This window comes from Elephantulus edwardii, unplaced genomic scaffold (assembly GCF_000299155.1).
Source record: "Elephantulus edwardii isolate Elephantulus edwardi_28Jun2011 unplaced genomic scaffold, EleEdw1.0 scaffold00360, whole genome shotgun sequence".
Classification (NCBI taxonomy): Eukaryota; Metazoa; Chordata; class Mammalia; order Macroscelidea; family Macroscelididae; genus Elephantulus; species Elephantulus edwardii.
In genome coordinates, this window is record NW_006400110.1 from 1030839 (window position 1) to 1055156 (window position 24318).

Here is a 24318-nt window from a genome sequence, read left to right on the forward strand (position 1 = left end):
CATAAACAGTCTTCCCAGTATCCTGGAAAAGCTACAACCAGGAGAAGATAACATAGATGAATGGGACCTTCTAAGACTCAAATCCCTATGCACATCTTCGAGCAATTTTTGAAAATAACTTAATGTAATTAATTTATCTACTCGAATTTGTATTTTTTGTGGAAATACATGATTTTTTACAACTTTAGTACCCGAATACATAAACGGTTCCTAAAATTAAACTTTATCTTGAGCAAGAATTAAACCATACCGTTTAAGAGATAATGGAAGCTGAGAGAAACACTGTAAAAGAACTGACAGCCTTTAGAGCTGCACTTACAAACTTTTTACATAGGTGGCGCTGTTGATCATTCCTTGGGGGAGTACACGGAAATGCTATCTTTGCATGAGTTCTTGAAAATTAACAGCTGGAACGCTAAAGGCAAACCACTTACAGTCTTGGGGAGCTAAGGGAATTGTATAGAAACAATCTTTTAAATCTGTAATAATTTTAAAAGAATCTTCGGGAATGGCAATTGGAGAAGGGAGGCCTGGTTGCAGGGCTCCCTTAGGTTCTATATGATAAATTTACTTTTCTTAAGTCTAACAGTAATCTCCATTTTCCTGATTTCTTTTTAATTACAAAAATCGGAGAATTCCAAGGAGAGGTAGAAGGTTCAACATGGCCATTGCTCAGTTGTTCCTGTACTAACAATTGTGCAGCCTGAACCTTTTCAGCACTTAGAAGCCATTGATCAACCCACACAGGATTATCAGACTTCCAGACTATGGGATCAGCATGTGGTACAGGATGATAAAAGAACCTTGATTACACATCATGGCAGTAAAGGCAGAGAATTAAGACTGTAAAGAAAAACTCCCATTTGAGACAAAACATCTCTTCCCCATGAATTTAATGGAATCTATGCAAGACAGAGAACAGGAAGAGATAGAATCCTGAACTTTCTTCAAAGCTTTATGAGCTTTATAGTTCATTATCTTTTAGAATTAAGATTATTCTTTCCAATTAAAATGTTAAACAAAAGTTAAATGTCCTGCGCAGTCAGTTCCAAACATGGCTGAATTTAATTAATATTTTTTTTAGTGATTTTTGGAAATAATTCAGTATTCCTAGATTACTAACACGAATTTGAAATTTTTGAGGTTCAACACAATTCTCCTCTATCCTTGTTCTTAAATATATACACTAAAATTTACCTTTTTCTAAGCCTTCTACAACTTACCACATACCTTCAATTTAGCTTTTACTAACTCATATTCTGGCACCACCAGACATCCTATTTTTAAAGCAAAACGACTTTCATTTTCCCTTTAAATAAAAGGATATACAGAGCTTATAACCAATTATTTTTCTTTCTCTTTTGAATTTCATACCATGCTAAAACTTTCAACTTAATTCTGAAGGTGATATTTTGTTCAGTAGTCTAGATATATTGAGTTATTTCATGTGTGTTCAGCACCATGAAATGCTATAACTTAATAACTGCAATTTTTTTTATTACTGCATAGGAAGAATTACTAATAATATTAACAATTTTGTTAGACCATTTTTCAAGCTAAAAAATAGCATATAATTCACTTTTTTGTACTGATTTATAAGGGGATGGTTCAACATAGAATTTGTTAATATTCTGATATTCCATTTTTTCATAATTAGATGCATCTGTGAAAACGTTAGGACCTTTAAGAGGAACAGAGGATATGATACATATAGGTAGAAATAAAGAGATGTGTTCCTGAAGAAATGAAAAGAGTCTATTAGAAGGAAAGTAATGCATGCAGCTTATACTCATATAACCATATTCAATACAGACAAGCATTATTTAAGAGGCTATAAAGAACAAAGAGTCGAGAGTTTCTATTTTTACTCCTACAGGTTTTCATTTAAAGTAGATAACAGATAAAATGCATGGATTTATGAAGGTAATAGAGGATGCAAAAAGCTGATTTCTCAAAGATCTCTTGAGACAAAAGGTCTCCTTTTGGGTGGCGCCTTGAGACATTTGAAACACCCGCTCTTGGGGTTTCTCCACCTATGAAATTTAGAATTTATAGAGATATTGACTTTATCTTTGCCTTTATTAATTCTAATTCTTCGCTGAAACTTTTAAATTGTATGAGTGCTCAAGTATTACTACATTAAACATAAGACAGAAAGACAATGAACATGGAGACAGTAAATGAATTTAGACCCAAAACAAGCCAAACAACACAAACATTTTGAGGCCTCTGTTATAACACCTTTCTCCTTATTATTTTAACTGTTCTTCATATTTCTGTGTTGACACATTTTTCTTCTTATTCTTAACCATATTTTAGACTCTTCTGAGTTTTAATACTTTTCCTATTAATAACAAAGGAGAATTCCAAAGGGAGTTGCAGGTTCTATATGAGCTTTACTTGACTGTTCTTCTACTAACAGTGCAAGGCTTTTAGAGTTAAGGGGCCGTAGAATAGTGGCTGTTTGTTTAAAGGATTATAATTCATATTTAACATGTATTTTTACAGCATCTGGTAAAGCCGGGGTAGATAAAAAACTCCAAATTGTTTTAATACTTTTTTTCATAAATTAGCATTAATGTCTGGTACATAAAATTGCATCTGAGCCTTTTGTCCATCAGGTTCTGTACAATCATAAATATTCTTAGACGTCCAAACATTGGGAGAGGCTCCTAATTCAGAAAGAGTTAATATTAATTTTTGCAAAGACCAATTAAGAGGCTAATTATTTTTTACTAATAATTGACACATTAGCTCCTATATCCACAGGACTTGTAAAAGAAATTTGATTAACAGGAAAAGTAAGAGAGGGCCTTTGATCATCAATGATGGGTTTTTAATACAAGTATTTTTCAGTACTTCCAAATCCTCTTACTTTTGATCTATTAATAGTAGGAAATGCATGATAAGGAAGAAGCAAAAGTTGAGCAATTATTTAACCAGTTTGTAGGAAAAGGAACAATAATTTCATTAGTAAACTCTTGATTTATACTTCTAATATGAACCTGGAAACTTTGATTACTAAGACTATTGCATTAAAAAATTATTCCCATAGTTCCTTAACCAAAAGACACCAGTTCCCAATTCATACACTTTTCCTGAGGGGAATAAAGTATAAGGTTGAGTTACAAATCAGCCGCAGCACTGACTTTGAATCTGACACTTTTAGTTTTGCTCAGGACTCTCCTGTTGATGATGGAAAAGATTTGGTTAGTAGCTGCCCACACAGAGTGCAGGGGCGACGGAAGGGAGAGAAAAAGTTCCATTCTTAGGAAACCAGATGCAGACCTTCTTCACAAAATCTAAAAATTTAGATGACTGCTGATATTATTTTTTTTTATTTTTTTGGTTTTTTTAAATTTTGGGGTTTTTTTTTTCATTTTTTTATATTCTAACTTTTTATAATTTGGATTAAAGGGAGGAGGTGGCGGCACAGTCAGAGCAATCTTTTGCTGTATTTCAAATTTATCCAATCGTTCTAGGACTTTCCCTAACATATCCTCAGTTTTTGCACTAAAAAACACTTCAGGGTTTGGAGGTACAGGCCAACTTTGATGATATTTAGCGGCCCCCTCCTCAAGATCTGTTTGTTCATTTAACTCCTCACCTCCCATGCCCTTCTCCAGGGAGGGATATAACGGGGGTATCTCATTCTTCCTCTCTGCTCCCGATTCAATTTCTTGTACATGATTACTTTCAACTTCTTTCAACTTATCTAAGTCGTTCCTAGAGTCTATGGTATCTCGAACTAATCTCCACAAGCTGAAAGTATAAAATTGTTGGGGATTTAGTTTTACACTGTGGGTTTTAACATATTCTGTAAAGTGTGCACGTACAACGTTTTGCCTGATTAATCCCCATCTCTGCTGCTACTTCTCCAATTTTACCTTCACATGTTCACGGAGTCCTTCATACCTTTTCCTTTGTGCTCGGGTCCCTGGTTTCGGGCACCAAATAACGGGGTCCAGCCCTTTTATATCAAAACAGTTCCACCGAGAGAAGGGACGAGGATGAAATGAAGATGCAGAGACAGACTATTCACTGGTGACAAATAGCAAATTTATTATTTTGGAAAAGGCTTATATAGGTTTTAGAAGCATGCCTGTAGGGGTAATTGCATTATCTTTTATCTGTCCGAGATGCTGACTGTCAGGTCAAACATTTCCAGACCTCAACACAAAAACAAAGACATCTTCTGGAATGCCTTATTGTGTGCTTAGAAGAATAAAGAGTGTCAGAGAATTAAGAGCATCACATTCCTCAAATTCTGTGACCTTTGGTCACTCCCTATTCATTAGCATCGATGCTTCCTCGAGTTGTTTACTGCCAAGCAGATGTTCTAGTCAAGATGGAATCAGTCCTGCTGGTTTTATAATGTAGTGCTAATCTTGCTTTACAAGTTAGCCAGGCCCCTGACAATAGATATTATGAAATATAGATATTTCAGTATCCAAAAAGAAGCACGATTCATGTGTCCAGTACAGGATTTCAGAGGTGTTAGGCAGCATTACTAAATATATAAGAAATCTCCCAGTGTAATTATTTGAAAAAGCAACATTAATATTGACTAGTGTGTTTATTAAAAATATCCTTTATTGTTGTAGTTATACTCTTTTAACATACACTAGAATTTATCTATAAGAGAAACATCTTTGATAAAATTCACTTTTAAAACCCTCTGGTCTAAGGCTTCATTTGGCTGGAAGTTGTTCTATTACCTTTTCACTTTCTTCTTTTGTAATGGGTCTTTTCAGGTGTTCAATTTCCATTTGTGTCAGTGTAGGTAAGTTGTGAATTTCTAAGTATTTGCCCATTTTGTCTAGGTTTTCATATTTGTTTGAGTATAATTTTTCATGATATTACAATGTTAGCCTTTTTCTTTTACTTGGTTCTGTTGTGATGTTGCCCATTTCATCTCTTATTCAGATTGTTTGTGTATTTTCTTGTTAGTTTTGCTAGTGGTCTGTCAAATTTTTTACCTTTTCAAAGAACCTACTCCTAGTTTTCTTGATGTTTTCAGTTCTTTTTCTGTTTTCTATTGCATTTATTTCTGTTTTAATTTTTATAATTTCAATTTTTTAGAGGATGTCGGGATTTTTTGTTGTTATTTTTCAATTTATTTGCACTGTTGGGTTAGAGAGTTAATGGTTATTTTTTCCTGCCTTTTGATGTGTTTGCTTATTGCTATAAATTGACTTCTAATTACTGTGTTGGCTGTTTCCCAAAGGTTTTGGTAAGTGTTTTCATTTTTATTTGTTTCAAGAAACCTTTTTCTTTCTTTTTTTTCCTTCTATACCGACTCATGATTAAGCAAGATCTTGTTCAGCTTCCAAATGCATGGTTTTTTTCTTCTTTATCGTTTTGTTATTAATTTCTAATTTTGTAGCACTATGGTTTGAGAAGATGGTTTGTATTGTTTCTATGTTTTTTAATTTATTGATGCTTGCATTGTGGCCAAAAACGTGATCTCTTCTGGAGAACATCCCATGCACTTTGGAGAAGATGTACTGTGCTTTTTTGGGGTACATTAGCCTAAAAATATCTATGATATTGAGTATGGTTTAATTCTTTAGCATCTTTGTTGAATTTCTTTCTGGTAGTTCTATCTTTTCTTGAGAGTGGCATATTAAAGTCTCCAACTACTATAGTTGTTGTTGTTGTTAAGTGCCATTGAGTCACAGGCAACTCATGGGAACCCTGTGAAGGAGAGTCCTCAATGCTTGGGTGTCTTTCATCCTCTCTCCAGGTTCATAGGGTTTCCAGAGGCAAGCTATTACGGAAGTGGATGCCACTCCTCCTTCCAAGCTTGTTTTAATCAGGGAACTCCATCCCACTCTCTGTCTAAATTGGGTAACCAACCATTAATGTATTTGACACAACAGTGTCACAGTGTTCAGCCTCACAGCAACCACAAGTTACCACTGTTTGGCATCCTACTCTCTGTCTGCATTGGGTAACCAACCATTAACGTATTTGACACAACACTGTCACAGTGTTCAGCCTCACAGCAACCACAAGTTACCACTGTTTGGCAACTTGTACACCAGGGTTATGCGACCTACAGGAATGTCTGAACAAAAACAATGAAAGACTGGCCTAGGGCCATGGATTAAAAGTCACCCAACTTTGGCTTTGTATCATCACTTTCTATCCACTGGGCCAACTGATCTCTATATATATTGATGTTAGTGTTGTTAAGTGCCATCAAGTCGCAGGTGACTCATGGTGACCCTATGAAGGAGAGTTCTCAACGCTTGGATGTCTTTCATCCTCTCTCCAGGTTCATAGGGTTTCCGGAGTCAAGCTATTATTACTGAAGTGGATGCCACTCCTCCTTCCAAGCTTGTTTTAAACTACTATAGTAGTCTTGTCTATTTCCTTTTTCAGTTTTGTTAATGTTTGCTTTATATATTTTGCAGGTCTTTTATTTGTTGCATAGATATTTATTATTGTTATGTCCTCTTGTTCTATTGACCCTTTGAGCATTATGTAGTAACCTTCCTTGTCCTTTGTGATGATTTTTGCATTGAAATTTACTTTTATCAGAGATTAATATGGCTACTCCTTTTTTCTGGTTGCCATTTGCTTGGTATTTTTTCCCCCACCCTTTTATTTTGAGTCTTTCTTTATCTTAATTTTTCAAGTGTGTCTTTTGTATACCACATATTGATGGATTTTGTTTAATTATCCAATCTGCTACTCTTTTTCTCTCCAGTGGTGCATTTACACCATTCATATTCAATGTAATTATAGAGTAGCAAGGTTTTATTGCTATCATTTTGTTGAGTTCTTTTTGGTGTTGTTGCTAGTTACTTTGGTTCAACCTGCTTTCAGTGAAACCTCTGTAAAAAGGACATCTCCCAGTGTTTCATGCAATGCTGGTCTTGTTTTTACAAATTCCCTTAAGTTCTGTTTTTCTGGGATTATCTTGCTTTCTCCTTCATATTTGATGGACAATTTTGGTGGATACAGTATTCTTGGTTGACAATTGTGTTCTTTGAGTGTTCTATATATATCACTCCACAGTCTTCTTGCTCGCATGGTTTCGGCTGAGAAATTGGCACTTAATCTTATCTGCTCTCTCTTATAGGTTCCACTGTTTCTCCCTCGCTGCTTTCAGAATTATTTCTGTATCCTTGGTTCTGACAAATTTGACTATGATATGGCTTAGTGTTTTTCTTTTAGAGTCTATTCTGTATGATGTTCACTCAGCTTCTTGATTATATATTTTCTCATTCTTCATTATGCCTGGGAAGATTTTTTCTCTTAATTCTTCCACAACTTTTGTGGTGCCTTTACTTGCTTTTTCCTTTTCTGGGTTTCCTATGATGTGCATGTTATTTGTCTTGATGGTGTCCCACATTATTCTTAGGTTTTCTTCTTTTTCCTTCCTTTTTGATTCTGCTTTTTGCTCTAGCATATCAGTGGTGACAATGCTATCTTCCATTTCACTGGATCTGTGTTCCATCTCTTCAACTCTATTCAGGTGACCCTCCATCATGTTGACAGCATCTGAAACATTACACCTCATATTTTGGATTGTGGCTTCTTGTTTTTCCAGTGCTTCTAATGCCTCATTTGTTTCATCTGCCTTGTTTTGGATTTATCTTTTAAGCTCCTCCTGGGTTTTGCTTGCAGTGTCCTGTAATTCTTCAAGTTTGTCTTTCAGGCATTGAAAATATTTAATGATTGTTCTTTCAAATTCTGTGTCAGTAAGTTCCATCAGACTTCCTGGCTTCAGGAAATCCATTGATAATGTGTCATTTTTGGTGGGGTGATACCTTGCTTTGGGCTTGTGTAGGAAGTGAGGCAGTCTGGTTCTTTCGTGACATTGCTGTGGTAGAGTTTTCCATGCCTGAGGTGATAGTCTTTCTTGATCTGATGTCACAGCTCCAGAAGAAAGTTGGGCAGGTGCACACGTGAATTCACGTAGGATGGGCATGCATGTGGATGCATGTTTGGTGAGTGCATGCACAGATGCACATGAGGGGTGGGGTGACACACACACAGGCCCACATGGGGGCACAGGGGGAGGACCTGAAACTAGGAAACCCGAGTTTTCCCCTCAAGAACTGGATAGGCCACCCCTTTAGCTCCAGCTGTTTCACTCCCTCCTGCTTAATGTGAAGGGTCCCACAATTAGTCCAGCACTCAGCAGTGATCCCTTCCCCCAAGTTGTTGTTGTTGTTGTTATGTGCCGTTGAGTTGCTTGCAACACATAGCAACCCTATGTACAACAGCCTTAAACTCTGCTCTGTCCTCTGCCAATCGCACTGTCTCTGATATACCTATCCTAATTACACCAGTCACTGAATCAGTCCACCTCATAGAGGGCCTTCCCCTCCTGTGCTGTCCCTTTACTCTACCAAGCATGATGTCCCTCTCCAAGGACTGGTCCCTGCTTACAACATGTCCAAAGTATGTCAGACAAAGCCTCAGAATACTTGCCTCCAAGGAGTCACCCAGTTTAACCCTTTCCAGGATGAATCTGTTTGTTTTTCTAGCACTATACACTGAATACTCTTCTCCAGCACCACAGCTCAAAGGCATCAATTCTTCTATCCTCCCTAGTCATTGACAAACTCTCTGATGCATAACAAGTGATAGCAAAGACCATGGCCTGTATCAGACGCACCTTAGTCTCCAGAGAGACACCATTGCTCTTCAGTACTTTGGAGAGGTCCCTAACAGCAGACTTTCCCATGGCAATACGTCTTTTAACTTCCTGGCTGCTGGTGCCAAGAGTGTTGACTGTGGAGCCAAGCAAACTAAAGCTGTGAACAATCTCAATCTCTTCACCATCCATCCTGATTCTATCAACTGGTCCAGTGGTGAGAATCTTTGTTGACATTGAGCCTCAATCTATATTGGAGGCTGCAGTGCTTGACCCTTGCAGCAAGTGCTTCAGGTCCTCCTCAGTTTCAGCATGCAGGGTTGTGTCATCTGCATAATGCAGATTGTTGAATCTTCCACCAATCCTGACATCACACTTCTCCTCATAGAGCCCAGCCTCCCGGATAATCTGTTCTGCATACAGGTTGAAAAGGTATGGAGACAGGACTCATCCCTGGCATATGCCCTTCCCAATTTTGAACCATGCAGTATTTCCTTGCTCTGTTCTGATGACTGCCTCTTGGTCCAAGTGTAGGTTTCACATTAGTGTTCTGGGATTCTCATTCTTCTCAAAGTCAGCCACGGTTCGTTATGATCCACACAGTCAAATGCCTTGGCATAATCAATGAAACACAGAAATACATTTCTCTGGTATTCCCTGCTTTCAGCTAAGATCCATCTAACAGTAGCTACAATATCCCACTCAAATTCCCACTGTCTTACTTGCTCCTGGTGATTCCTGCTGTGGCTCACTGCTTACTGCCAAGGCATGCTGTACCACTCGAGGCTTGCCGCTCCCTGCCAAGGCTTCCAAACTAATTGTTGATGTGTTTGTTGTTATGTGCTGTCGAGTCACTTGCGACTCATAGCGACCCTATGTACAACAGCTCTAAACTCTGCTCTGTCCTATGCCAATCACACTGTCTCTGATACACCCATCCCGATTACCCCAGTCACTGAATCAATCCATCTCATAGAGGGTCTTCCCTCATGTGCTGTCCCTCCACCTTACCAAGCATAAAGTCCCTCTCCAAGGACTGGTCCCAAACTAATTATTTTAATAATATTTCTCACTCAAATTCCATCTGTCTTGCATCTGCGCTCGGCGGCTTGCCGGCACTAGGCGGCTCGCTTGGCTGTGAAACACCTTTAAGGAAATGGTCAATATTTTAACAATGCAAATGTCTTCTATAACAATTACTCAAAACAAAAAGTGAATTAGAACGTTGGAAGAAAGAAACTGTTTCAGAAATGTGTGAATTGGAAATAGCAAGCAGTCTGTTATGTTTAAAATGAAAGCAGTTTGACAGAATTGTTTCTTTTTCACTTTGCACCATTAAACTCTTCCTTTTCATCATTTCTTTGTAATTTCCTTTGCTTTTCTCATATTTTGACTGGATATTACTTTTTCCACTACAAAAAAATTACTGCAATTATGTGCGTACAGATCATTAAACATGTATGATGACAAGTTATTTTATGGCATTAGAATTCTTACAATGAAATAGCAAAGGTTTACAATGGAGAATGAGATAATATTCTGATAATATTTCTCACTCAAATTCCATGTGTGCTGCGCTTGGCTTGCTCTGCGTTGATATGCTAAGAAATAAATGACAAAAAACCATGTAGCTGTAAAGAGTAACTGAGTATAAACTATTTCTTTCTGTATTTTTTCTCATTTATTTTACACAATTAAAAGGCAAAGGGGTCCTTTGAGAAATACATGCAAAAATGTACATGTGCGTGAAGAGTAGAGGTGGTTAAGAAAGCAGAAGCCCAAAATTCAAGAAAGAAAGGCTAGTTTTTAGGCCCATTTATGCCCTTAGTAAACTGAGTGAGCTTTAGCAAGTCTCATACCTTCTCTCAATGGCATTCTCCTTTTCAGGAAAATGAAGAGAATCAACAAAGAGTTATCTTCCAGCTTTCACAAGTTATGATTCTAAAAGATGGGGACATAAAAAAAGGCTCATGGGGCTGTCAAGCTGATTACTAGGGGATTGCCTATCTTTCTCCTGTGGAGGAGCTGGTGGACTCAGATTTACAGAGATCTGCAGCCTTTTGAAGTGCACCATCAAAGGTCTTTAATGGGGCTGTGTGATTCATATGAAATAAGCTTGTGATGACCACCTGCCAATGAGCATGCCATTTTCTGGGCAACAGCAACTGACCTTCTCTCAGTGGAATTTCTTTTTTTCCATCTGGAGCTGCAAACAACACACTCTGACATATGAGTCAGAGTCTTGTTTTGCTGTCCTCAACCCGTTCACTTCCTAACACTTTGCTTTGTTCATTCCACACCGGCAACACTGGCCTTCTTGATATTCTTGAAAACAGTCACATCAGAGCCATTCTACTTGGAAAGCTCTCCTCAAAAACATGTACACATACAATTTTGTTACTTATAAGCCTCTCTTGATTACCTTCTTTAAAATCAGAATCTCATCTTCTTTGGTTTTACTGTATGCATAATGCAATTTCTTAGTTTGGTGTGGGTTTTTGGGTGTGGTGGGGTTTTTTTTCTTCATAACATAGATTGCTCTCTGATCTATAGTTTCTGTTGATGTGTTTGCTGTTTCCCCCTGGAATATAAGCTTCATAAAGAGAGTCACTTTGTTTCTTTCTATATCTTTGGTAACTGGAAAAGTACTCAGCACATAGTAGGTCAAAACTATTTGTTAAATAATTTAGTAAGACAGCATTGCTATTGTCTATTTAATTCCCCCCAACCAGTGTGGATAAGATTTAATAAATCTATTTTAGGCCATCTTTTTAAACAGTGAGAAGTAATTTTCAACGTGTAAATTTAAAGCTTAGGGAAAATATTTTCTCTTCTTACAGAATTATTTTTTTTTCCTTTGCCAAAATATTATTTTATTCTCAAAGTCACTTGAAAGACCCCGAGTAAGGAGATCTATCACACACCAGACGTAGATTCCAAACCCACATTCCTCCAGCCCCCAGCTTGGGTCTCTGTCAGGATAAAAAGTTGCTTTCTTTGGTAATTCTTGGCTTTCACTTCATGAAGAGGAGCTCTTTTCCCATAAGCCACCTTCATTTTTTTTGTAGAGTAGAGCTTTATTTTCAGGAAACAGTGCATTAGTTGGGTGTGGGTATTTTTTTAAGAACCGCAAGGTGGATCTGATGTGTTCTACGAAGTGAGGGGGCTCGGCCAGAGGTGAAGTGGAAAGGTTCTCTAGTATTTGCTTGTCATCTTGCTGCAATCAGAAATCCACATGTGGAAAAGGCATCCAGGAGTACGGTCCTAGGCGAAGTTGCTCTGTCTCTGCATCATAAATGCTGATCATTGGTCCTCCTGTCAGAGCACGGGCAGCACGCAGCTCCTCCTCTGGCCCTCGGTCTTGGAAGGAGGCTCTGTAAATCTCTGCAGTTTTTATGTTGACAGCAATGCCGTAAGTTATTGGAAAATGGCTTTCATTTTCTTCCCGGTCATTTAATTCTGTCACATATAATGTCACTAAGTGGATGTCGTCTTCCTGTCTGTCAAATTCACTGAGAAGTTGCTGAGTGAGTTTTTGTGACAACTGCCTATCATCACTGAAGCCGCCCACAAGGTGCACTTCAAGCCTGCCGCATTTTGTGGGCTCAGAAAAGGATTTTATGGAGTTGATGATCAAGGGGACCTCGGCTTTGGTGTCGGATCCATCACAGTGTGTCAAGCAGGTCGCCCCATTACCATCCTTTGGGGAGGTCACTGCAAACTCTCTCTGCTGAACATACAGAAGGCCCTGGGGTCCCACTTGTTGAACAGACTGACCTCTGAGAAGTCTGGCTCTTTCCTCCAGAGTCGGATGGGCACGGACAAGGTCCCCGGCGGGCTGGGGCAGCCGCAGTCGCTGCCCCTCGACCAGCAGCGGCATCGCGGAGGCAGTGGCCTCCCAGCCCGGGCTGCCCACCGCCCCTCCCGCCCGGCGGGCCAGAATTATTTTTAAAACAATCTTTATAATAGATTTATTTATAAATATTTTAAAAATGTGTCAGATAGCTATGTGATTGCTCTTAAAATATTTTTAATTTCTTGTACTTGGATAGTAATAAGTATTTTTAAATAAACTACATTTGAAAATTATATTTTAAAGTAAAAATAAATAATACCATTTCATAAAGCATATAATTAAAAATTACTAATTTTAACATTTGAGCACAACAAAATCATAAGTAATTAATGTTAAAAAATGGAGTAGATAGAGACTAGCTGTCTTTGTGCAGGGCAATCATAAAATAATTTAATGTTTCATATCTGTTCCTTTCCTTAAATTTCAGGAAATCCAGAAATTGGAATTTTGAAATATAAAGAGAAGTATTACACTTTTAGTACCAGAGATGCTGCATATTCATTTTCAGAAAATCCTGACAAATATATTGATTTGATTAAAGAAAAGGCAAAGAAAAATGCAGAATTAATTCAACTGCTAGAGCTTCATCAACAGTTTGAAACTCTCATTCCATACTCCCAGGTAAAGAGAGTTGGTATTCAAGAATTTATGACACTTAAAATACAAGTAAATAAAAGTTATATTTTGTTGTGCAATACTTCTTAAATTCAGAAAGAGACAGGTCACATGAAGTCCTTTATAGCTTATCTAGAGAAGATGTATATTTAAAATTAGAAATGAACAGAATTCAAAGAGATATAGAGCTAAATAAGAATCATTAAAATAAAATGTAAAGTCAAATGAAAGGATCTATAGACTGATCGTATATGAAAGAAAAGCCTTCAATTAAGGGAGCTCTGGTGGCCTAGTGGCAAGAAGCTGCACTGTAATCCTAGAGGTATGTGGTTCAAATCCACCAGATGCTCTCCTGGAGAAGGAGCAACAATCTCCTCCTGGGCCAGTCATATCCGATTTGATGGTGTACACACACACACACACACACAGCTTCAATAGTTAAATAGTTGAAACCACAGTATTTCTTTTGTTTACAGTTTAATTTAGGAGGGACGGCTATAGGACAAATCTGACTCAGTGGCACACAATTACAACAACAACAATCTGAAAGGACTTCAGTGGGTCTGAGGGTGCTTATTAAAGAATTCCTGTGCCCAGTCAGGGACCTTTCCAAATTATTAAGGAGCAATGATGTCAGAGTGAGGGCTGAGGTACATCTGATTTTGGCCATGGTCTTTTCAGTCACTTGCTATGCATTCTGAGAGCTAGAAATGAATATGGATGACAGAAAAAGAATTGATGCCTTTGAACTATAGTACTGGAAAAGATTATTGAAGAACCCATGGACTGCCAAAAGAATAAAAACTTATGTATTAGAGAAAGTGGAGAAAGTGCAGCCAAGAATGCTCCTTGGAAGTAAAGGAAACATATGAAACTTTGTCTCATATACTTTGGGCATATTGCTAGGAGAGGCTGTTCCTTGGAGAAGAACATGACACTTGTAAAGGTCGAGGGATAATGAAGGAGAGGAAGACCCTCACCCAGGTGAATTGACACAATGACTTCAATAACGGGTATGAATCTGACAGAGATTATGAGGATGGCACAGAACAGGACAGGGTTTAGATCTGGTTTTCATAGTCACTATAAGCTGTATTTATCTTGACAGCATCTAAGAACAACAACAACAACACTCATTACTTCATGGAGCTCTGATGGTACTGTGGATTAAGAATTGGGCTGCTAATGGAAAGGCTGGTGATTTGAGTTCACTAGCATCCTCTCTTCATACTTATTAAATTTGTATGCAGAACAAATCTTTCTAAGTTGGACTTTATGACATCAGGATCAGGGAAAGATTCATCAACAAGCTGAGAACATAACAATTCACCTTGTTTGCTGAAAATGAGGACCTGAGGCACTTGTTGAAGAAGATCAAAGACACAGTCTTAAAAATGAATTAAATCTCAACATAAGGAAAACAAAAATCCTCACCCCTGGCCTAATCTATCAATCATGATAGATGAAGAGAAGATTGAAGTTGTTAAGGATTTCATTTTACTTGGATCCACAATCAACACCCATGGTAGCAACAGTCAAGAAATCAAAAGATGTGTTACATTGGGGAAATCTGCTGAAAAAGACCATTCCAAGGTAGTGAAGGACAGCAAAGTCAGTGTGAAAACTAAGATGTACCTGATTCAAGTGACGGTCTCTTCAATTACTTGTTATGCAATGTTGGGCATTGACGAAGAATGAGAGAAGAATCAATGTCTTTTGAATTGTAGTGTTAAGAAGAATACTGAGTAGCCCATGGACTGCCGAAAGAACGAACAAGCATGTTTTGGAGAAAATGCAGCCAGGGTGCTCCTTAAAGGCAAAGATGATGAGATTTTGTCTCACATACTTTGGTAATGTTAGGAAGGGACAGCCCTTGGAAAAGGATATCATGCTTTGAAAAGTAAAGATAAGACCCTCAACAAGATTGATTAGCCCAGTGACTATAGCAGTTGTCTTGGATATATCAGGGAGGATGACACAGGATAGAGCAGCATTCAGATCTGTTGGTCACAGTGTCGCTGTGAATTGCAGTCAACTTGACAGCACCTATCAACCACAGCTACTATGTAGGAGAAAAACAGTCAGCTTCTATAGAAGATTTACAACATTGAGACTTTACAAGATCATTTTACTCTGTCCTGCAGGGTTGCAGGGAATCACTCTAGATCCAGTGACAGTAGTTTTTTGTTTATTCATTAATTCATTCCACCAACTTACTGAACCATTTACATATATACCAGGTACTATTCTTGACATAGAGGACTTAATAATGAATCAAACATACATAAATCCTTACCTGCATGAAGCTTACATTCTAATGCTCTATATTTTAACTTTCTTCTTTTTTGTCACTTTTACTGTTCATTTTTATACTAGTCTTTTGGTATTTTCTCCTCCTTGTTTAGTTCACTGCTTTAAACTCACTGAACTAAAAAAAACAAACAAGCCAAACTCCTGAAACACATGATTTAAAATACTTATTGTTTGGTATTCTGTCAGCATTTTAACTATGAAGTGGGTAGTTTTGGTATGGCTGACTGCATCGGCAGGGATCCAAGCAGTGCTTGGTAACTTGTGGCCTTGCAACAGTTGAAGTACAGAAGGTAAAACTACACACTTGGTCAGGAATATTGGGAACAACCTAATTACAAGTGACCTTAGGGGAAGCAGCTGTGCAACTAGGACCTTGGACAGCTCAGTCACAGGTATTTGGGATTATGTTACCAGTCTTTTGTTGAAGAGACCTAAATTTAAATTTTAAAAATTTGGTGGTAATTTGAAGATGAATATACCAATTTGGGGCCAAAATCAGCCTTTTTATGGCCATACTATGCTTTTCATTGTTGTTGTGTGCTCTCAAGTTGGAAATGACCCATAACTGACTCTTGAGAGGTCAACCTTTCAGAGGCAGTTAATCACAAGGGAGGAGATTGCTCATCCTTCTCCTATGGAGTTGTTCACAGATTCTAACTATCTACTTTGGGGATTGCAGCACAGCTGCTTAACCACTAGACCACTAGAGCTCCCTCATGTTATGTTTATGAAATCTTATTTTTTAAAATCTGTCTGCATATGCTATCTGATAAACTAGACTTTATGAAGAAGTATGTGGTATCAGGGTTGAAGGAAGACTTATCAATACCCTTCATGATGCAGATGACACAACCTTGCTTGCTGAAAGTGAGGAGGACCTGAAGTGCTTGCTGCAGAAGGTCAAACACTTCAACCTTCAATATTTATTCCATTTCAATATAAAAACCCCAAAAGTTCTCACCACTGGACCAGTAGGCAATATCATGATAGATGGAGAAAAGATTGAAACTGGCAATTATTTCATCTTACTTAGATCTACCATCTACAGTATACTTAGGACCAGTATCAGGAGACATACTGAACTGGGAAAGTCAGGGACTTCTCCAAATTATTGAGGATCCGTGATTTCAGTTTGAGGATTAAGGTGCACCTGACTCAGGAAGTGGTTTTTCCATCCTTTTCTATGCATCTGAGAGCTGGACAATGAATAAGGATGGCAAAAGAATTATTGATACCTTTGAGCTGTGATTTTGGAGCATAGTACTGAATATCCCATGGACTGCTAAAGCAATAAATAGCTATGTCTTGGAGAAAGTGCAGCCAGAGGGCTCCTTGAAGACAACAATGATAAGGTTTTTTCTCATACACTTTGGACATGGTGCTATGAGAGGCTATTCCTTGAAGAAAGACATCATACTTGGAAAGGTATAAAGACAATGAGGAAGAGGAACCTTCAACCAGGTGGATTGATACCATGACTACAGCAATGGGAGTAATGAGCTCAAATGTGTCAGAGATTGTGAAGATGGCACAGGATAGGACTGGGTTCATATCTGTTGGTCATAGGGTCTCTGTGAGTCATGCAATTCTACAGCACATACCAACAACCTGTGCTGCTGCCTTTTTAATATCTTGTGTTATACACATACTTGATTGTTTGTGGCTTATTCTCATGGAGACAGCACTTGTCTACTGATTTGCTTCCTAGGGTGACTTACGTGTTGCTGTGATGATGGAAGCTATTCCACAGGTATTTAAAAAGACAGTAGGGTCACTCAGGGTGAAGAAGTTTCAGCAGAGCTAAGAAGTAGGACTGTCCTTTAACTTCTGAAATAATAGACATTTGAAAACCCTATGACTAACAGAAGAACACTTAGATAAAATGGAAGATGATCCCCTCAGATTGGAAAGCACTAAAAAAATGAGGAGAAACAACTGTAAACACCTTTTGGTAATTGGACTCTCAACAAGATAAACATAATGCCTACCAATGGGCTTGAGCATGTCAGAAAGTGTGAGAAGGGTACAAATTAGGCAGGGTTCCAATTTGTTCTAATTTGTCAGGGTCGCTATGAGTTGTCATTGACTTGATGACACATTGCAGCAACAACCTGAGGGTGTGTGTGCACACACACATATGCATACACCTTAATATCTAAAGAAAATATATACATACCTTTATACAGAAGAAAAACTGCAATTTAAAAAGTCACTTTTTAAAAAATTCATTTTAATGAAAGTTTACAGACTTAGGGTTTTCAGCCATTCATTGTTGCACTTTTCTGCCTGCCTATGCCCGCCCCCTCAATTCACTCTTCTCCTTGAAAAGAAAAAGAAGAACTCTTTCATTGTTCACAATTCCTCCCCCCAAGTTCACTCCACCAAAAAAACAAAAACAAAAACAAAAAACCAAACATTCAGAGAACAAAATAGACCTCTTGGGGAAAAAAATACAATAAAAGAAAACCAAAACTCAATAGAAATCTGGGGGGGGGGTGGAGTAACATTTTTAAATGCTCAAGTTAAAGAGATTTTAATCATAATGTCAAAAAAGTCTATATCAATAAGAAAGTAGTTAATTTGTATTACAAAATGGAAAATCTCCTTTGAGAAAAAACTAGTAAGCATATTTCTAAATAATCCATGAATTAAGGAAGAAACACTAAAATAGACTTAGAGAATATGTATAATTGATGATGAAAATGACTATGTTCAGAAGGATATGAAATGCAAAGATGGAAATAACTATACACCAAAGTTTGTAAAATGCAAGGTGCTTTGGTGACATAGTCCATAGAATGTTGTGCCACTAACCAAAAGTATATGTAACTGAGCTTACAAATTGCAAAAATTAATAACTTGAAAAATGAATGAGTTAGGTGTCCATTTGTACAATTTAAAAAATAAGTAACAGGGAAAACAATTAGAGGAAGGAAAATAATCAATATAAAAAAAGAAAAGGAACAATGAAAACAAACAAAATAGATGGGATCAAATCCTGAAGATGATTATCGAAACAGACTAATCTAAACATCTTGTTGGAAAGATTAAGGGAGCCACCAGGGAGTTTTGGTGGCCCAGTGACAAGAAGCTGCGCTGCAATCCAAAAGGCATGTGGTTTGAGGCCACCAGCTGCTTCATGGGAGAAGGATGGCAGTCTCCTGGAGGGTCAGCTATGGTCAGTTCTGACTTGACAGTACACAACAACAACAACAACAATAACTTGCCTAGTGGGTAACCCAGAGTAAGGAGATTCTAATCTATCAATTGCTGCAAGGGAGAAAGATAAGCAATTTCCATTGTGATTTATGCCTTCGAAAACACTCTGGAGGATCAGCTATAAGTCAGATCTGACTCTGGCACACAACAACAACAATTAGTTTGTAGAATTATTTCCAAAGACACTGCTCAGAAAAATAAGTAAGTCTAGCTTTCTGTTATGAGCTTATTTTCCTGGCTAGTGTTTACATATATACTCTGTGTTAAAAATTGTTTTGCTAATCTTTTGTAAGTTTTAGATGGAGGATCTGCTGTAAGATAGTTCTGACTCAATGGCAATGAGTTTGAGGCGAGGTTTTTAAATAAAGATTAATTGAAACAAGAAGGAATCTGAAATAAAACAGTATCAAAATTTTTAAAAGGCTTGGAGGCAAGGATTCTGAGGCACCATCTAACATACTTTGGACATGTTGTAAGGAGGGACCAGTCCTTGGAGAGGGACATCATGCTTGGTAGGGTGGAGGGACAGCGCAGGAGGGGAAGGCCCTCTATGAGGTGGATTGATTCAGTGACTGGGGTAATCAGGATGGGAGTATCAGAGACAGTGCGACTGGCACAGGACAGAGCAAAGTTTAGGGCTGATGTACATAGGGTCGCTATGAGTCGCAAGCAACTCAACTGGCACATAACAACAACAACAATATATATGTAGAAGAAATAATTAAAGGATACAATGAACTACTTTTGAGAATAAAGTTTAAGTGAGTAATTGAATCAATAATTAACAGTTTTCCAATCAAAAAAGAAAAAAGTCTAGAGAAGCAATTTATTACTAACTTTCAATAACTTTTAATTTGTATCCATTTACAATTCACTTTTGTTACCAATTGTAACAATTATCAAGAGACTTTTTATTTGGGAATAGATGATTCAAGTACACCCTTCTGGTGGTCTGTGGGTAAAGAGCTGTGCTGCTAGCCCAAAGGCATTTGGTTCAAATCCACCAGCTTCTCTCCAGAAGAAAGATGAGCAATCTCCTGTGTGATTTACTGCCTCACCCACTGGAAGGTGAACTGTGGGTGAAATATGACTTGAAAGAAATACAACAACATTAATTTGCAAAACTAGGCACAGAGACATACTGCTCAGAAAAGTAAATCAGTCTAGCTTTCTATTATGAGTCTATTTTCCTGGTTAGTGTTCACAAATATTGTCATCGTTTTGTCGTTAAGTGCCATCGAGTTGTAGGTGACTCATAGCGACCCTATGAACAAAAGACCTAAATGCTTGTATAACGTTCATCCTTTCTCCAGGTTCATAGGGTTTCCAGAGGCAAGCTGTTTCAGAAGTGGATGCCACTCCTGCTTCCAAGCTTGTTTTAATCGGGGAGTTTCACTTAACACTGTCCACCATGGGTAACCATTATCACATTTGACACCTCAGTGTCACAGTGTTCAGCGTCACAGAAACCATGAGTTACCTCTGTATGGCAAGTGGACAGAGCAGGGCTATATGACCTAGAAGAATGTTTGACCAAAACCAATTAAAAACAGACTTGAGGGTCGCAGATTGAAGTCACCCTCCTATGGCTTGGTAGCATCACTTTCTGTTCACTAGACCAACTGATCTCTCTTTCTCAATGCTGTTTTTGTCGTTAAGTGCTGTAAAGTGCCTTTTACATTAATGTTTAAAATATTTTAAATAAGGCTTTTTGTAAAATAGTTCAAGGAGGTGATATTCGTCCTATCTTATCTCCCTGCTTCTTTTTTTTAATGTAATTCGTAAAGTCAATTTATGAAAACCTTTATAGTTTGTTAAAATTTTTTTACTACTCTTTTGTCAGTTTTAGATGTCTGTAAATGATGCTTTACCCTCCCACAAGTACTAACAGCAAAATTCTATTTCTTTAGGTGAAAGATATCAACAAAAAATATGTAAAACCAATTACAAAGTGTGAAAGTAGCACACAGACAGATATACACATATTGCCACCTACTATTGTGAGATCATATGAGTGGAATGAATGGGAATTAAGAAGAAAAGCTATACAGTTGGTTTGTAATAAGAGTTTTTAAAATAATTTTAAGTTGGAGAATTTTAGTATGTTGTTAATTATAGAGTTGGTTATCTATATTATATATATATGAAACAATGAGCTTACATGACATTCTTTACTACTATAAAATCAATTAACATAATATATATAATGTTCCATCTTTATGTTGCAAGTTTATCTTATGATTTTAAGAACAAATTAAAAAAACAGAAACCTAGACTATTTTTGTAGGCCATCAATTTGATTCTGGGGCATAGCAGTTCGACATGACAAACTAGAGTTCCCACAGGGTTATCTAGCTTGTCATCTTCATAAGAGTAGATCGCCAAGTTTTTCCTCCTGTGGAGCTACAAACAGCCCATGTTTTTTGTTTCTTTTTAGCAGCTGAATGCTTAATATTTGTACCACCAGGGCTCTTTAGCATGGGACTTCTCTAAAATTATAAAGCCAGGGGTTAAAACAATGATGTTTGTTTTTGTTATGTGTCATCCCATCACTTGGCACTCATAGCAACTCTGTGTGCATTAGCTCTGAAAGCTGCCCTATCCTGAGCCAATCTCATCATCTCCAACAGACTTAATCCCATTTCCCCAGTCACTGAGTCAATCATTCTCATCCTGGGTCTTCCTCTCCTGCGCAGTCCCTCCACCCTTCCAAGCGTAATGTCCCTATCCAAGGACTGTACCCCTGGCCATATGCCCAAAGTATGTAAGACAGAGCCTCAAAATCCTTGTTTCGATCCATTTAGTTGTAGTTGATTATTTGGGCTGTTTCCATGACCTTGTGATGGGTGGTACATTCACACAATGGAATACTAAGCAGCACTCAGGAGCAACAATTTTGAAAAATACTACATAACTTAGGAGGGACTGGAGAATGTTACGCTGAGTAGACAAACTCAATCTCATAAGGACAAATATTGTATAATATCATTATTTTAAAACAAAAGGATAACTAGTAAAATATTCATGGAGACCAAAGAGAGGAAGAGGTGGGAGCAGAGGGATGAGGATGAGTAGAGGCAAAACCACAGGGTTGCATAGTATGATGAGTGAATGGTGGGGGGTGAAGGAAATGGGAAGGATCCAGAGGGGACCTGAAAAGATTGGTTAATGATGAGCAAGGTCCAATGGTGCTTGATTTTATAAAACATAGTGCATGGGAATGACTGTGTGAAATGCAAAATGAATGAAGAATAGTGTGTATACGAACTTTGTGAGCAAATCAATATACAAGAAAATAAATCCTTGCCCCCAGGGAACAAACTGGTTTCACCCTCTCCAGGACAGACCTATTTGTTCTCTTGGCTGTCCACTATGTGTTTAACACTATTCTCCAGCACTACAACTCAAAGGCATTGATCCTTCTTCTGTCATCCTTAGTTATTGCCCAGCTCTTTGACGCATAGCAAGTTATTGCTGTTTTTAGGCTGTGATCTAATTAATGGTGTTGTTTCCCACTTAGATCTTCTTATAACTGATTAGTTGATCACATCTCAGAATACTCTGTGAAGATTGACCCTATTTTTTTTTAGATTGACCCTATTATTACATAACTGTCTCTAATCCTGCTTCATTAACATCTCAGAGGTTAAGATTTACAACTCGTAGGATAATTACATTATACTGAAAATCATAACCTAGCCAAGTTGACACATGTTTTGGGGAGACACAAGTCAATCTATGTCACCATTTTCCAGATCATTGTCACATAGATTCCATCAGCCACTCACTTATACCTCATATTATATATTCACTTGAGGTTTTCACACTTTTACTGGGGTATAGAAGGATGGATATATCAGTATAGATATTATACTACTTTGATTTTTGTATTGATTTGCTTTGTTGTTCTTTCATCCTGTGTTTCATACAATCATTCTCATGCATTATGTTTCATAAAATTAATCCCCATTGGACTCTGCCCATCATTACCCTGTCTTTTTGTCTTGTCCTTCCCATTTACTTCCTCCCCTCTCTCCACCCACCAAACTGTGTAAAACTCTGGTTTTGTCACTATTACCTGTCATTACCCCTCCCCACGTTGAGTTCCCAAATATGTTTTACTAGTTGTGCTTTTACTTTTACAATAATGGACTTATACAGTATTTGTCCTTATTAGACTGTGTTAGTTCACCCAGCATAATGCTCTCCAGCCTCTCCCAAGCTATGCAGTATTTTTCAAAACCGTTGCTCCTGAGTGCTGCTTAGTATTCCATTGTGTGAATGTACCACTATTTTTCAGTCCATTCAGTTGTGGTTGGGCATTTGGGCTGTTTCTCTGTTCTTGCAATGGTGAATAATGATGCTAGGAACATGGGAACTCTTGTTTTTGTCTCAGTTCTAATTTCCTTGGAGTATATTCCTAGTAGTGGAATACAAGGGTCATATGGAGTGTCTGTGTTCAACTTTTTGAGGAAAACACCAAACAGTTTTCAGACTAGATGCACCATTTTACAATCCAGCCAACAGTGTATGAGAGTTCCCACCTCTCCACAGTATCTCCAGCATTTATTACTTGTTGCTGTACTAAACTTTGCCGCTGATGCTGGGGTGAGGTGGTATCTCATTGTGGTTTTGTTCTGCATCTTTCTCATTGTAAGTGATTTTGAGCATTTCTTCATGAGTCTGTTTGGCCACCTGAATGTCTTCCTCTGTGAAAAGTCTTTCCATATCTTTTGCTCATTTTGTAATTGGGTATCAGTCTTTTTCTTCTGGAGGTCCAGGAGTATTCTGTAAACTTTTGTTATGAGACCCTTGTCTAAGATGGTATTGCCAAATGTTTGTTCCCAGTTAGTAGGATTTCTTTTCATCCTGTTGGAAAAAGTTTTTTATGAGCACAGAGATTTAATCTTAAGAAAGCCCATTCATCAATTTTATCCACTCCAGATTCTGCATTTCTGGCTGTATTTGTCAGTCTCTTTATAGCATAGGCTAGTCCTTCTAAGTTTGGTACCACTTTGTCTCTTATGAACTATATGATTTGGGGCTCTACTTCCAGGACTCTGATCCACCTTGAGTTGATTTTTTGTGTGGTGTGAGATGTGGATCTTGTTTCAGCTTTCTGCAGGTAACAGTCCAGTTTTGCCAGCACCATTTGTTGAAGAGGTTGTCATTTCCCCATTTGATAGGTTTTGTTTCCTTGTTGAATATTGGTTGACCAGAGATAGACGGGTTGATTTCTGAACAAATACCACGCTGTTTCGGTTACTACCACTGTGTAGTAGATTTTGATGTCAGGGAATGATATGCCTCCCACTTCATTTTTGTTTTTCAGAAGTGCTTTGCTTATTTGGGGTCTGTCTCTTTCCTCTCCAAATAAACTTGACAATTTCCCTTTCAATCACTTTGAAAAATGGATATGGTATTTGTATTGGAATTGCATTGGATGTGTATCAAAATCCTTTTGATAGGGCTGTCATTTTCACAATATCGATTCTTCCTATCCATGAACGAAGAACATTTTTTTAATTTATTTAGGTCTCTTTTTTTTAATTTAGGTTGTTTATTTTTCATTTCAATGAACATCTGCAGAGATTTTGGGATTCCATTCAGTCATTGTTGCACCCTTCTCCCCGCACAAACCCCTCCCCCCTCCCCCCCATTTGCTCCTCTCCTTGAAAAGCAAAAGAAAAACTCCCTCATT

General features: G+C 37.8%; 1 protein-coding gene and 1 pseudogene across 1 annotated transcript in view; one reads left to right on the top strand and one right to left on the bottom strand.

Annotated features, from left to right (window-relative positions):
• LOC102853992 (UPF0704 protein C6orf165 homolog) overlaps positions 1 to 24318 on the top strand; it is a 119461-nt gene that overhangs the window by 63162 nt on the left and 31981 nt on the right. The window contains exons 10-11 of the mRNA XM_006902039.1: positions 12898 to 13091; positions 20528 to 20671. Coding sequence (XP_006902101.1) covers positions 12898 to 13091; positions 20528 to 20671 — 338 coding nt within the window. The remainder of the gene's footprint in view (positions 1 to 12897; positions 13092 to 20527; positions 20672 to 24318) is intronic.
• LOC102849077 lies at positions 11634 to 12494 on the bottom strand (annotated as a pseudogene).